Source organism: Neoarius graeffei, chromosome 3, assembly GCF_027579695.1.
Source record: "Neoarius graeffei isolate fNeoGra1 chromosome 3, fNeoGra1.pri, whole genome shotgun sequence".
Classification (NCBI taxonomy): domain Eukaryota; kingdom Metazoa; phylum Chordata; class Actinopteri; order Siluriformes; family Ariidae; genus Neoarius; species Neoarius graeffei.
Window position 1 is genome coordinate 68906925 of NC_083571.1, and position 15136 is coordinate 68922060.

General features: G+C 40.8%; 1 protein-coding gene across 1 annotated transcript in view; it reads right to left on the reverse strand.

The window, feature by feature from the left end:
- Window positions 1-1494: 1494 nt before the first annotated feature.
- suclg1 (succinate-CoA ligase GDP/ADP-forming subunit alph) overlaps window positions 1495-15136 on the reverse strand; it is a 28085-nt gene continuing 14443 nt past the window's right edge. The window contains exons 8-9 of the mRNA XM_060917189.1: window positions 7306-7494; window positions 1495-2707 (exon numbers count right to left, since the gene is read on the reverse strand). Of these exons, the coding sequence (XP_060773172.1) occupies window positions 2681-2707; window positions 7306-7494 (216 nt within the window). The 3' untranslated portion in view covers window positions 1495-2680. The remainder of the gene's footprint in view (window positions 2708-7305; window positions 7495-15136) is intronic.

A 15136-nucleotide genomic window follows, 5' to 3' on the forward strand; every position in this document is an offset into this window, starting at 1 on the left:
ATTTTTTAATATAATTTCACCACAGAATGTGAAACTTGCAAAATGAATTCATAGGGTAACGACTGAAATAATCCATACATTCTATGGCCACTTTAATAGGAACTTTTTGATGATTCCAAGATTCCTGTTCTTGGCTGCAGAAGTGGAACCCAATGTGTTCTTCTGCTGTTGCATGCGGAGATGCTTTTTTGCTCACCACGGTTGTAAAGAGTAATTATATGAGTTACTATTTCCTTCCTGGCAGCTCGAACCAACCTGGCCATTTTCCTCTGATCTCTCTCATCAACAAGGCCTTTGTTTCCACCCACAGAACTGTCGCTCACTCAATGTTTTTTTTTGTTTTTCGCACCATTCTGTGTAAACTCCAGAGACTGTTGTGTGTGAAAACCCCAGGAGATCAACAGCTTCCCATCTGGCTCAAACCAACACCCATTCTACAGTGAAAGTCACACTTTGAGATCACAATTTTTCCCATTCTGATGTTTGAAGTGAACATTAACTGAAGCTCTTGATTTGTATCTGCATGATTTGATGCATTGTGCTGCTGTCAAGGGATCGGCTGATTAGAGAACTGCAGAAAACAGCAGGTGGATATCGGGGTGTTTCTGATAAAGTGGCCAGTGAGCATTAAAGAACGAACGAATGAATGAATAATTATTCAAGATCATCCTTTCTTAAAAGGTATAGCCTTTTCCCCTAATTTTTTACTCCTTTCATTTTTAATAAAAAAAAGTGACCCCACAGTACTGACTTAATTTCAACTTTAAAAATAAAGTTCAAATAAGTTAATAAATGCAAATCCTAATAAAATAAATAAATAAATAAAAATGCCTCAAGAGATACAAGCACTTTTTTGGTGTCCTGATTTATTTTGATTTTCTTTTAATTTCTTTTCTGAATACCAGGCTTCCTCTTTGTACACTAGCTTGGCTTTACTTGGAATCGTTCCTCCTCCTGAGGGACAGACTAAAGAACTCTTTACAGTTCTAAATTTCACACACCCCCCCACACACACACATTTAATAATCCGTCGAGGAAAAAAATAAAAAAAATAAAAAATAAATAAACCTTACCTGGGATCCGACCCAAGGAGAAAACACATTCTGATCATAACGTCCTGATGCCTAACTTCATATTTCCAGCTAATGCTGATCAACCTGATATTTAGGGATTAAAGAGGTTGAGAAGTTATTTATTCCAATATTTGAAGCTTTAACTTCTTTCAAATGCCACATTTTTGCCAGTTTAATCTTTGTTAAACTGCATGGTTTCCTGAGTATCTCAGCCATTTAAACCTTTTTGAAGAAAGTCACTGTTGATCTGGGATTTAATTATTTGGATTCCCCACATTTACATATTCCCCCCCCCCCCCCCCCTTTTCCATCAGTCTCGTCCGCATCAACCTCAATGACTTGCTTGTTTATTTTTATCCTGATTTTTTTTTTTAGAAAAGTTCATTGAAGGTTTTCTTAATCAAGCACAATTAGCTAGATATTTTTAATCACTTTAATCAGATTTATTTAAACTGTGTAATTACAGGGTTCTCGTACACTTCCACCATAATTAAGGTTTGGTTGATATGGAGTTCTAGCTTCAACACCAATGAGTTTTTTTTTTTAATCACTTTTTAATTCACTTTCCTTTTTACGTTCGAACCAAAATGCCACATCACATTGTTATTACAGGCCATTCTTTATCCATTCTCTAGAAATCAAAGCTTTTCCTTGTGTCTTTCAGCACAGAAAGGCAACAATAAAACCTTGTACATATTGTGGACGTCTGATTGCTATCGTTCTTCTGCAAATTTGATTTTCAGATGTTAGGAATTGTTTTGCGTTGACATTTTGATGAGTGGTTTTCTAAAAAGCGCTTGGCAAAGATCGAACCGGCACTTTCGTTCCTCAGCGGAGGAAAAGAAAAGTGGAAAAAAAAAGAATGGCGAATGCATGTCATTACGAGCAAAAGAGACAATTTATGCTACTGCGGCGTGTCAGAATTAATAAACACATACGTGAGAACGGCGAGGCGTTCTAAAAGCCTCTAATACACAGGGCACAAGACGGCCATTTTCAATAACAGACTCCAAATTGGTTGGAATTGAGAGTGAGCCTGAGTGACGCTGCTAAATAAGTTCAGAGACGGGTTCAGAATTGGAGAAAAACACAGACGGTGCAGCGAAGCGTCCTGGAGTGATCAAAGCAAGCACTGGTGTGTGATTTCAACTCTAGCTCCAGGTTTTTCAAAATAATTTTTGACATGCACGTGTACGTGTGTGTAGGAGGGGAAACCGGGACGGAGACAGACTCATGGACCCGGAGGACGGACTCCTTGCGAGAAGTGAAAAGAAGTAGTGACACCTCGACATGTCAAAAGAACAAAACTTATAACACGGAGGAGGAGGAAAGAGAATTATATATATTATATTATATTTCAGGTGCTGATGATGGACGAGGCAGAGGTGAAAATGGAGATAAAACACAACGTACATGCGCCGCCCCATGCTCCCCGCGACGCTGATGTGAATGTTAACGCTTTTAACTTCACTGAGGATGATTACAACTGTCAGCTTCCTCACTGCCATAAAACAACAATCAGGTTCTGGAAAATTCTCCACAAGTTGGAAATTCATGGCCAAAATCAAAAGAATACACTGCTGTGATATTGGTGAGGCTCGTCCACGTTACAGCATCTTCCTCTTCTCGAATTCCTGTGCAGGACAGAACAAAAACAAAGCTATAATCAAGTTTCCAGTCACGACAAATCACAGGTTTATATTAAATGCACTCATTCTAATATGTTACAGTTGCTATAGAAACAGCTCACGAGCAGGAACTCCACATAAACAGATTGTAAAAACACCACATGTAAGAAGAGGTTTATTTAATATTTATGACAGAAGTTTCCAGTCTAACAGTCACATTTCTCAAGTTCTCATTTCTTTTTTCTTATTAACTTCAAGTTGGGGGAGGGAGGGAGAAAAAAAAAAATCGGCTGGTGAGGGAAAGACTGTTTATAGCTGCTATAATATACTGACACTATATAACCAAAAATTTGTGGACAGCTGACCAGCACACCCAGTCATCATTTCTCTGTATAACATAAGTAAGAACAAACTAAACTCACTCGTTCCATGGCATTAAACGCAAGCATAAATGGATTTTTTTTTAAAGTGCTGCTAAAGTTATTTTTTAATCAATAAATATATTGTAATTGCTGAACTGGAGGAGGATTATTTCTCTAAAACAGCACATCCCACAAGCTGAGAAAGCAGAAATGTCCAGGTTTTGAGGTCTCTCTACATTCACTGTAATGTTCCATTAATTCTGGCACCTCTGGATAAGAAGAGTGCCCTTAGTGCTGTAATTAATACAGAAAATCAGACCTTTTTTGGTGGTTTGGGGTTTTCAGGGATGAGTCGTATTGATTTAGAGCCGTACATTTTTTCACATGAATGAATGAATGAATGAATGAATGAATGAAGTCCTGATCCAACATCAGTCTTAATAGACTGGTACCAAAATTCAAAAAAGTGCTTATTTAAGGAGTTAAAGGCATTTTTGAGACAAAGTCGGCAAACAGTCTTATTTTGTCAATTTGGGTGTGCCGAATTCAAATCTGCAATATGCCGAGGTCTATCTGACCTCTGTTGACCTCTAGAGGTCATTGAACTTTGAGCCTGTAAACGTCTCAGCTGAACCCAGTTTCTCAGCTTTCTAAGGAATGAAATGTACTAAAATGATTAATGAAGTTAGCAAATGACCTTGTTTGTTAAATGTTTGGGTGCTGAATTCATTTTTCATTTGTAAAACGACATATGACCTCTGATAACCTCAAGGTCATTAAACTTGGCCTATAGGCCTATGCATTTAACGGCACGTTAATCAGGGTTGAGTTTTTTTCTTTGTTGTTTGTTTTATTTTAAACGGGGTAAAGCCTTTACAAAAAACAAAGAAAAAAAACAACCCTGATTAACCTGTATACCCTGTATGCCCCCACATTTTGTATGCTGCTGAATCTGTCCTTTTTTCAGTAGCTTTGTATAAACAATAACCGCTAAATGTAATGCAATGTTATGGAAGGTGATCGCCTAGGCATTCTCATTGTGAAAAGTAAGTCACATGTACATGGACTGGCATTTAATGTTGTATTTGTTCCTTTCTATTTGTTTTTTGTCTGTTCATATTCTTTTTGGGGGAGTAAAGTCAGTTTGAAAATGCCGTTAAATGCATAGGCCTATAGGCCAAGTTTAATGACCTTGAGGTTATCAGAGGTCATATGTTGTTTTACAAATGAAAAATGAATTCAGTACCCAAAAATTTAACAAACAAGGCCATTTGCTAACTTCATTAATCATTTTAGTACATTTCATTCCTTAGAAAGCTGAGAAACCGGGTTCAGCTGAGACGTTTACAGGCTCAAAGTTCAATGACCTCTAGAGGTCAACAGAGGTCAGATAGAGCTCGGCATATTGCAGATTTGAATTCGGCACACCCAAATTGACAAAATAAGACTGTTTGCCGACTTTGTCTCAAAAATGCCTTTGGGTGTCACAATTCTGGATTTTGGTACCAGTCTATAAAACCGGACAGCAATCCTGGAGGTACACCCAGGATAACAGTGAGACACTTCACTCCGATTTACTGTGTTAGGTTCCTGAGCATGAGTGAAGAGACACACACACACACACACAGATGACTGGAGGCCATTATGCTGCACTGCAGTTATTTACATAGTCAATTTAGTAAGAGTAACAGCTGTGGGGCGAGCCGAGACTCTTCCGAAAACACATTTCCCCCAACTGGCTTGGGTGGAATTGTGCATTTCGGTTGAGAATTCCCTTACGCAAATGCCATTTATCAGGACAGGAGAGTATGGTGCAGAGAAAATGGACAAAATGGAGAGGCTGCGAGAACATGTGAGATTCTACTGCCATCTAGTGGATGTCAGAGGGACAACCGGGTGGGTTTTGATGCAGGATTTGTAGCTGAATTCAGGGTACATGGGTTACAGTTTGTATAAAGCGTGTGTGTGTGTGTGTGTGTGTGTGTGCGTGCGTATGAGCGAGAGAGTTAAAGTGTGTTATTACTGCAAGCACAAATAATCAGTGAGAGAGCAAGAGAAAATTAAAAAGGGAATCATAGCAAGTCGATGCTTCTCTGTGTGTGTGTGTGTTAGAAATGCATAATTAAGATGAATCTGACCGAATGCGCTGGTAATTCATTCCCGTTATTAGCACACACTCATGTTTGGCTGAGATTAACCCGGCCAATGAGATTAAGAGAGATCTATAAACACAACGAGCCGCTAAATAAATAAGCAGGAAATCAGTTTTCATCATCACTCGCAATGTTTACAAATCAGACACCGGAGAAGTGGAGAAATTGAGCGAGACGCTATCAATGCTCTGGAACTCACAGCGTTCACAGCCACTCATAACGAAAGAGCGGAATGATGAATGGGTTTAATACACGCTCTCTCTTTTCATCCTTCTTGTTAAAAGAGTAAAAGATGAGATGAAGTTTTTCCCCCAGAATGCTTTTCTTTTTCTGTTTCCTCAAAAATCTTGCACAATCACTGGCTTTTTAAAAATAAATAAGTGTTAATTGGTTCAGTTACAGGCGACTTCACTGATTTATTAATCTAATTAAAAATGACTTCCACTTTTTTTTTTTTTTAACTTATTCAGCCAATTAGTTCTCCTTTATTTTACACACACACTTTAATATATAAATTAAATGGTATGCTGATTGGACAACAGATTGATGACCACAGACAGAGACAGACAGTGGTGCTTTTAAAAATCTGTGGGTTAAAAAAAAAAAAAAAGGGGGGGGGGGGGCTGGGGGAAAAAAGTAATAAAAGCAAAGGATGGAATAATTCTTACTTTCAAAAATTGGAATTTTAACCAAAAATAAAACATCCATAATTTCTACAACTTCCAGTCAATTAGCAGCTACACTATACCCACTTCAGAGTGATAAATCTTTGGCTATAAAAATAGCCAAGATATACAGTATTGTGCAAGTCTTATGTACATGTAAAGAAATGCTGTCAACCAAAAATGGCTAAAAAATAATTAAAATGTTTCAACATTTAAAAAAAAAAATGTATCTAAAAAAATATTATAAAATAGCAGTAAGCCAGAGCGGCATGGTGGTGTAGTGGTTAGCGCTGTCGCCTCACAGCAAGAAGGTCCTGGGTTCGAGCCCCGTGGCCGGCGAGGGCCTTTCTGTGCGGAGTTTGCATGTTCTCCCCGTGTCCGCGTGGGTTTCCTCCGGGTGCTCCGGTTTCCCCCACAGTCCAAAGACATGCAGGTTAGGTTAACTGGTGACTCTAAATTGACCGTAGGTGCGAATGTGAGTGTGAATGGTTGTCTGTGTCTATGTGTCAGCCCTGTGATGACCTGGCGACTTGTCCAGGGTGTACCCCGCCTTTCGCCCGTAGTCAGCTGGGATAGGCTCCAGCTTGCCTGCGACCCTGTAGAAGGATAAAGCGGCTAGAGATAATGAGATGAGATGAGCAGTAAGCCATAGTAAATGAAACAAAGTCAATATTTGGTGTGAGATGACCCTCTGCTTTTAAAAAAAAAAAAAAAAAAAGTCGTCGTCTCAGGCACAGTGAGTGCAGTTTGATGCGGAAATGAGCTGTAGGTTTTACTGAGCATCTTACAGAACCAGCCACAGTTCTTCTGCACACTTTGACTGTCACACTCGCTTCTTCATTTTGCACCAAAACCCAGCAGCCTTCATTATGTTTTCTTTTTTTAATGTGAAAAGTGCTCTCTTAAGGAACATATTGTTCAGATACAAACAGTTTTTTGGGTTCCCCCCCCGGTCACATTTAATTTTGTGCTGGAAAATGAATGTTTGGACTCCAAAATGTTTTTGTACTGACTCGATAATGTAGAAGTCAGAAAATAGAAATCTATAACAAAGTTTGCCTGGAAAAAATACAGGGGGGCTAAGGCTTTTGCACAGTGCTGTATTTTATACTCTGGGTGTATTTCTGCATCCTGGACGGATGTTCATGATTAATTTAGATTAAAAAAAGTATTTATACCTTATACAACTATTACATAAGTGCAAGTCCTGAGACTTTAGACACATTTATCCACGATGTTGCTGACGGTGAGAACTGACGGTGTTGGATAACGGAGCCTGCACGTTGGTTAATGACCATTCAACTTTAAATACAAACATTATCACTGATTTAATATTAAACACATAAATAAATAAAAAAATACAGCAAGGTTAGATTTAAAAATCTATTTTAATCATAAACTATAACACTGTGCTCCTGTCTCACCTTGAACATGGTACTTCCCAGCTGGGCAGGGGACATGCTGACCACCACACCTGCTGACTGCAGGGCCGCAATCTTCTCTTTAGCCCCGCCCTTTCCTCCTGCGATGATGGCACCAGCATGACCCATCCTCCTGCCAGGGGGCGCCGTGAGGCCGGCAATAAATGATACCACCGGTTTAGCGTTGGCACCCTACACACACACACACACACACACACACACACACACACACACACGGTTACTTCATGAAGGAAAAGGGGATGTAATTATTTTAACTAAAGTGCGTGTTTGTTATGGAGCCGAGTGGATATTAATTCAACATTTTAATATGTAGTATCTTGCGGCTGAGAAACCAAACCCACCCACACACACACACACACACACACACACACACACACACACACACACACACCTCAGCAGCGTTTCTTCTTCCTCTTCCCTTTCCTTAAGCGTTTTTAAACACATTTTGTCATTATTCCTGCAGAAGGCCATTGAGCACAATACCCCTCCAGGCACTCAAGATCCAATCTAAGTGTAGTAAATCTGCAGAAGAACCTTGATTGATCGTCGTACGAGGCCAAATTGCTTTTCTCTGCTAGTGTCTCAAAACTCATCGCATTCTCTTCGCTCAGAAAATTCCATCGCTGGTGTCTGAACAACGCGCGTTTGTGAGCGTGAGCCGACAGCGGCTTCTCTCCGCCTGCCTACATGACCCCTGGTTCGGCTCGGGGATAATTAGTCACGTCTGAGCTGATTAGCTGCTGGTCTGCTTTTGTGCCAACTGATGGATGTCTGGTGGTTCGGGACATCTGTTGTTTTTTTCTGCCCTTGTCTGACGGCTAACATTTCATTCTGAAGAACAGCAGCGTTAACATGACCAAACGAGATGTGAACTCAGGCCTTGGAGATAATTGAGGAGAAGACGGTTAGATTACGTCACCAATTCCTACTACCTCCAAGTTCTCAGGCTCTCAAAGCTGATTCACTTTTCAACTGATTAAAGATCTTCAAGAAAGTGATACAAAGCCGGGCATTCAGCAATACAGACCTTCCTCGGTTCAAGAAAAGGAAAAAAAAAAAAAAACCCAAGCTAAACCTCACCAACAACAAAACTGATGTCCCCAACTGGGAACTAAAATGGACCGGAAATATTGAAAAGGTACATGAAAAAGTTTCTGAAGATTTTCAGAAAGAGGAAAAAAAAATAGACACTTCCTGTTTCTAGCGAGAAATATTCTGTACTTGACTCTAAAACGAGATAAAACAAAGAAAACTCAGAAACGTCTCCTCAACCTCAAGTTCAGCAAGTGATGTGAAATCAAATAAAAATGGCCGCTCTGAGTGTCAACAGTAAACACAGCAGCAGGTCTCATCTTTAAACTATTTGTTTTAAACAACTTATTAGCTTGTTGCTAATAAAAGATGAACATGGAGGTGCCTGTGGTTCCCCCCCCACCTTTGTGAATCAGATCAAAGCATGAGCATCAACATAATCATCAGCGTCATCACGCTTTGACCACCTATCTGTTTAACCTGCACCGTTTCTAGCTCCGCCCTCTTTCAGGTCATTTGTTCATCTCCAAGTGTCCTGGGGAAAATAAGCACACCTTGGGACATAACCTACGGAAATCTCAAATCGTCCTCGAATCAGATGACTGGACCGACGAAGTCTCAAGTTCATCTAAACAGGTGGAAGGAAATTAAACGAGACCCCCAACAGTGGCTCCTGAGCGCACAGCGAGTTAAATCAGCCTTTTGAAAATTAAAATTCCAGCCTTTTATCGTCTTTAGCAGCTAATCAGAATTGCTTTAATTATAAAACAGAGTCGTGGTGTTCTCCTCCTCCTCGCCCACCAGAGGACCGTACTCACTGCCTCGCCTTAATCTGCCGAAGAAGATTAACATCGCAACCAATTACAGGGCCCGTGCACCGAGAGCCAAGGGAACGTCGGCAACAAAACACTGCTGCGTTTTCCCCCCCTTTGTTCTTGTAAAGAACGTTTGTTGTTCATGTCGAGAACTCCACTCAACCGAGTCTTGATTCGAAAATGAATTACAACAGGTTTAAAGGGAGCAGGTGGGTGTGAGAAGGTGCAGGATTAAGAAGAGAAAAAAAAAAAAAAAAAACACCTTGTGCTGAGGAGAACTTGGCACGCTGGTGATAATAGTGCTACAAGCTACAGACATGTTCTTTCAACCAATCTTTATTTACACTGGGGACACAACATCCTCCTGATGAGAAGGGAAAATAGAGCACTGCATTTTGACAGAGAATAAAAACACCATGGGGGGGTCGGGGGCAACAAACATTTCAAACTCAAGCGAAAGAATCAACAGCCAAATAGATAAAGGAAAAACACTATTTCTTTGTTAACCTGTCAGCAGCGAGCCACTTCTCCAAACCTCACATCACCTCGTTTAAAAAAAAAAATCAATCCACAGCAATTTCATTTGTATAAACTCCTGAGAAAAGCTTCAACTGCTCGCTTTTTCAACTTGCTCATGTAGAACTGTTAAACTGCTCAAAAAAACAAGTCTAAAAAAGTGATCAGAATTAAGGCAACAGGTCCTGGGGGGGAAAAATCATATATTTCATCTCATCTCATTATCTGTAGCCGCTTTATCCTGTTCTACAGGGTCGCAGGCAAGCTGGAGCCTATCCCAACTGACTACGGGCGAAAGGCGGGGTACACCCTGGACAAGTCGCCAGGTCATCACAGGGCTATTCTCCACTTTTTTCCTTGAAAAATCAAGTCAAAAGAAGTATTCACATAGTCTGTATTTTTTTTTTCTTAGTTATCTACTTATCAAAGTGGACTTAATACCAGGTTTATACCAACCAAACTGGAACAATTCAAATATTTGTACAGATACAGCGAGGCCTCTCCATTCCATATCAAATTTGGGCTCCACTCCAGCCTCTAATAACAAAGACTTCACTTTGGGCGCCCTGTGCACCATCAAGCTAAAATAAACCTCTAGTTTGAGCTTACTTCAGGTTATTTTATCATGGGATTATCCAAGAGAGGTATCAGGACTCCCTTTAGCCTTTACTGCAACACAAAACTTGATTTTCAACTGAAAAGAGTCGAGAAGAATCCGGGAACAAACAACAGTGAAGGAATCCGAATTTCCTGTCAGTTTACAAACCGAACACAGAATGACACTGCGTTTTACATCATACGGTCACCATGGAAACGCAACATGCCGCGCCGCCCGAAATGTAGCTCCCTTCAGTTGCATGCCGGCTGACGGCACGTTCACTTTGGCGTTTTAAACCAACCCGTGTTACCATGTGCTCTGGGACAGTATGAGCTCTGAGTGTGCCTCCCCGTGACTGTTTCAGTGCTTGAAGAAGCCCAAAAAAACCTCCTCAGCTTAGACTGTGCCATTGTTCGGTTCACACAGACTTAGGGCGTATTCACACCTACGTTGTTTGGTCCGGACCAAACGAACCAAATTTCTCTTGGTCCGGACCTTTTGGGTTGGTCTGAATACAAACCACCGAACTCTGGTCCGGACCAAACAAGCGGACCGAGACCGAGCTGCAAGGTCGGACTCGGTCCGGACCAAAGGAACCCTGGTGCGGATCTTTTGGAGGTGTGAAAGCAGACCAGACCTAATGCGACAGTTTTGCTTTTTTGTACCTCGGGAGCTTCCGTCGTTTGTCGAGCATTATGGGAAACAGTGTCTTGACACTCCACCGCAAAGCGCAAACACTGTTTCAGTTGTCAAGGGAACCTTACAACAGTCGTTCAGTCAGTCATTCAGACCAGTGGTAGGCTAGACTAGAGTACAAAAAATGAGTAGGGGGCAAATGTGGGCCGAGGAAGAAACGTGTACCCTTGTGGATATATGGGCAGATGTCCACATATCTGAGCTTTTGGAGAGAACACACAAAAATGCCGACGTGTTTGCTGTATTCAGTGAGAAAATGAAGGAGAAGGGGTTCACGCGCTCCCCAGAACAATGTCGGCTAAAAGTGAAGAAACTCCGTCAGACCGACATTAAAATCAGGGACATTCTTTCAAAAAGTGGCGGTACTAGCGACTTGCGTGAAGAGCCAGAACTGTCACAACATGATGTGCGCTCATCAGCGCTATCCTCCGTGACTACTTTTGAACTTAACGCTTTGTGCGCGTGTCGTCTCTGACCAACAGCTGAACGACCTCAGGGCACGTGGCTTTGTTGACAGATTTTGGTCCGTTTACTAAAATGTACAGTGTGAAAGCGAACCGCACCAAAATGAAAAAAAAAAAAAAAAAAAAAAAAAAACATTTGGTTCGGACCAAAGCAAGTGAACTATCGAACTATCCTGGTCTGAATACACCCTTAATCACACCACCACATCAGGCCAATTAAAACGCACTGTGATTGGTCAAAAGCTTGGCGCCCATTTGGTCATTATACGCAGTCGATTTTTATTGGTCACAAGCACGTGCTCACGGTTTACACTCTGGCTTCCCGCCGGCTCTTCACTGGAGTTGGATTTCAGCAAACGGAGGGATTTCTAGAAATGATGACTTAATAATGACCAGTACATTCGTCACTGTGACGACTACTAGAAATTTTCTCTTCGTCACTGATGGATTATGTTCATCAATGAGGAGTGTGATGAGCGCCAGCGGGAACCCTGCTATTTTACTTCCATTAATGTTGCTTGTCGTTCACAGTTGAGAGAATCTATAGCAGCTCGCACAGTAAGGGAGGGAGCACACATCATGTTAAAGTAAAATACTGCATCACAGAGTGGTGTGATCAAGAGTTACCACGCTCACATTGATCAATTTCCTCTAATAGCACACCAGAGTGTTTCACTCCTCTTATATCACAGCAATCTTCCAACAATTAACATTAAAATTTACTAAAAGAAAGAACGACATTTTCTTTCCTGTTTATATGTTCAATGAGAAAAGTTTAGCTCCTGTTCTCGTTTACGTTAAAGCAGCCACATTCTTTACGGTAGTTCACACAAAAATAAATAAATAACCCACCCTCAATTTGTCATGTTCCTGAGAAACCGGACACGGCTCGGTCCTCAAGAGGTTTGAAAGCAAAGTTCCAGCTTCCCCCTCGCACTGTAGACTCCCTCCTTAAACGTTAAATAAACATCAGCTCAGAAAACTTCGTCACCATAATCATCAACGATTACACATTAGCCGTTACTATAGAAATAACGCATTAATATAAATAAAGCTGCGATTTGACGTCTGACCAATCAGAATTCAACACTGATTCAGTTCAGTAAAATCCATCGGGTTTTGTTTTTAATTTCACCCTGGCAAAGAAATTGACAAATCTATCATGGCTGCTGTTCGAGTGAAAAACAATTCGATCTTTTTTTAAAATCTGCAGAGCTTCTTAATTTACTTGCGCCTCGATTTCTTTCCTCCACTTAGTGAAATATGTTCTCTTCAATCGTCCATCTTTCCATCTGAAAACCATCAGAAAGCTCTTTTTCTGTCGCACAATAAACGGCGATGTTAACGTTAACGAGCGCACGTCAAATTCGATCCACACTAATCACTCTTCACCTCCTCCACACTGCTCATGGAAGTGTAAGAGCTGTCCACCAATAACAAGCTCGTTAACTAACGGACTCCGTGTGAAAGGGTTCTGAGTTTCTGAGCAGAGCCTGAACTGATTCTGCTCTTAAAAGGATGTCATTTCCCGGCTCAGGTGCTTGACGAACTCGATAATTAACGTCAAAGATCGACAAAAGTACATTCTCAGTTTCCTTTCATGGAAAAAGAAAAAGGTATAAATGGTGTGAGATCTGACAGGAGAGAACTCAGTCACCTGTGGACAGATTCTTTATGTTAAGTGCCTCATTTGCATGTGACAGATTCTGGAAAAAAAACAAAAAATGGAGAGATTTCCAAGTTCTTATGAAAGAGAAGTTGATGCAAGAGATCAGGAAACTTTAGAGACTTTAAAATCAGCCTGAAGGACTTCCTTCTTAATGAGCGTTATATTTACAGTGAGAGGAGGTGGAGCCAACATGGGCGGGGCCACGGGACCACTTATTTTACTTCAGATTTCTGCTGGTGGAACAGAGTTTGGGACGTCATCATTCCACAGAAACCACCATAACGGTTTCTCTCCATCAGTCCTCAAGAGATTCCACCCTGAGCTCGGTTCTACAGCTGATGGAGGAGTTCACAAAGACACTTTAGCATCCGTAAGCTAGCGAGCACAAATCACTTCTTTAACAGATTCCAGGAGAGAGAGAGAGAGAGAAAAAGAAAGAACAGTGTGAAGAAGGAAAAGAAGGAGGGTAAACAAAAGGAAACAAAGAAATAGAAAAACAAGGAGAAAAGGAAGGAAAGAAAAAGGAGAAAACATGGGTGTGTGGAAAGAGAGAGAGAGCGCGAACACCATGCCCCAGTGTGGAATAAAATGTTGGCTTTAATAATTTTTTGTTCTTGCGTTTCCTGGAACAGAAAGAAGGTCTGAGGTGACGTGAAAGATCTTCCAGCAGAGTCAGTAATCAGTGACGTGTGATGACGGAGGTTAAATAAAGCACTTGAAGGAGCTTCATGAGTCTATGAGCTCTCTACTCTGCATTATAAACTCTCAGAGCAGCTCTCAGCGCTCGCATCTGATTCATTCCTCCATGTCAAACGTCTTCATTTTAAAGGTCAGCTGTAAACAGGCTCAGGGTTTGAGGATTTGATTTTGCAGAAACTCCAGATGCCAGTAACGTGGAGCAATTAAAGGTGAAGCCGACTGTCGAGAATGAAAAGGCTGCACTGAACTCAATTGGTGCAGAGATCACATTTCCAGAGTCCGGGAGGAGCAGAGGCGGCTGTGTGATCCGGCTCTCTGACACACACACTGAACTCTTTATCTTTAAAAACCCCAGAGTGAACCCATATGCTCCATTTTAGAGACTTTTTGGCCTTTAGATGAAAACTGTATCCTGTGGTGGATCTCGCAGCGCTTCAGTTCTGTAACACACCCGGGTTCATTTGAAAAATTACACTCCGAACACACACACACACGCACACACCTCAAACATCAGCACGTTTCCTAAATTATATACTGATAGTTTATATTAGTATTTCTGTGTTAAGTTTTTTTGAAGTAGCGGTAGTAGTTTAAGAAAGAAAGAAGAGAAATAAAAAAAATGTGAAACAAAAACACGAAAGAAAGTAAGGAAAGAAAGAACAGTGAGGGAAACAGACAGCAAATGAATGAAAGAAAGAAAGGAGGGAAAGATAGAGAAATAAAGAAACTGAGAAAACAGTGTTTTCCCCAGAAAAAAATTAAAGCCCTAAATTCTGGAATGATAATACACAGACGATTGAGTGCCGATTATGTGAAAGCAAGTGCCAAAGGCGCAAAGCGAAACTAGGGGGGGCCGGGGGCATGCTCCCCCGGAAAATTTTTTGAAAACAGATTCTCTGAGGTACATTTTCAGGGTCTCAGAGGTTTTAGATACATGATTGTAGGATAGATTTTACCAGTGTTTCAATGATTTCTGACCTAAATAGTATTAATGTATACACATTTGAAATTTCACCTTAAAGTTCAACATGCAAGTTAAACTGTTTTGTTATACGGTAGATTACTGAGGCATATGATAGATTTGGAAATCTACGGGGATCCCTTGCACTAATTATCTATGATCAAGTAGTGTTGTAACAAAAATGTGCATGAAAATATGAACAGTGGTTTTGCTCCAGCTTATGCAATCCAATGAAGAGAATCGATCATCATGACCTCATGTTGATCACAAAGGGATCTGAACCCAAGAACTGCCACCTTAAAATAAGTTGCTGTATTACTATAACTGTAATGATTTAGAACAGGCATCACCAAATGGCGGACC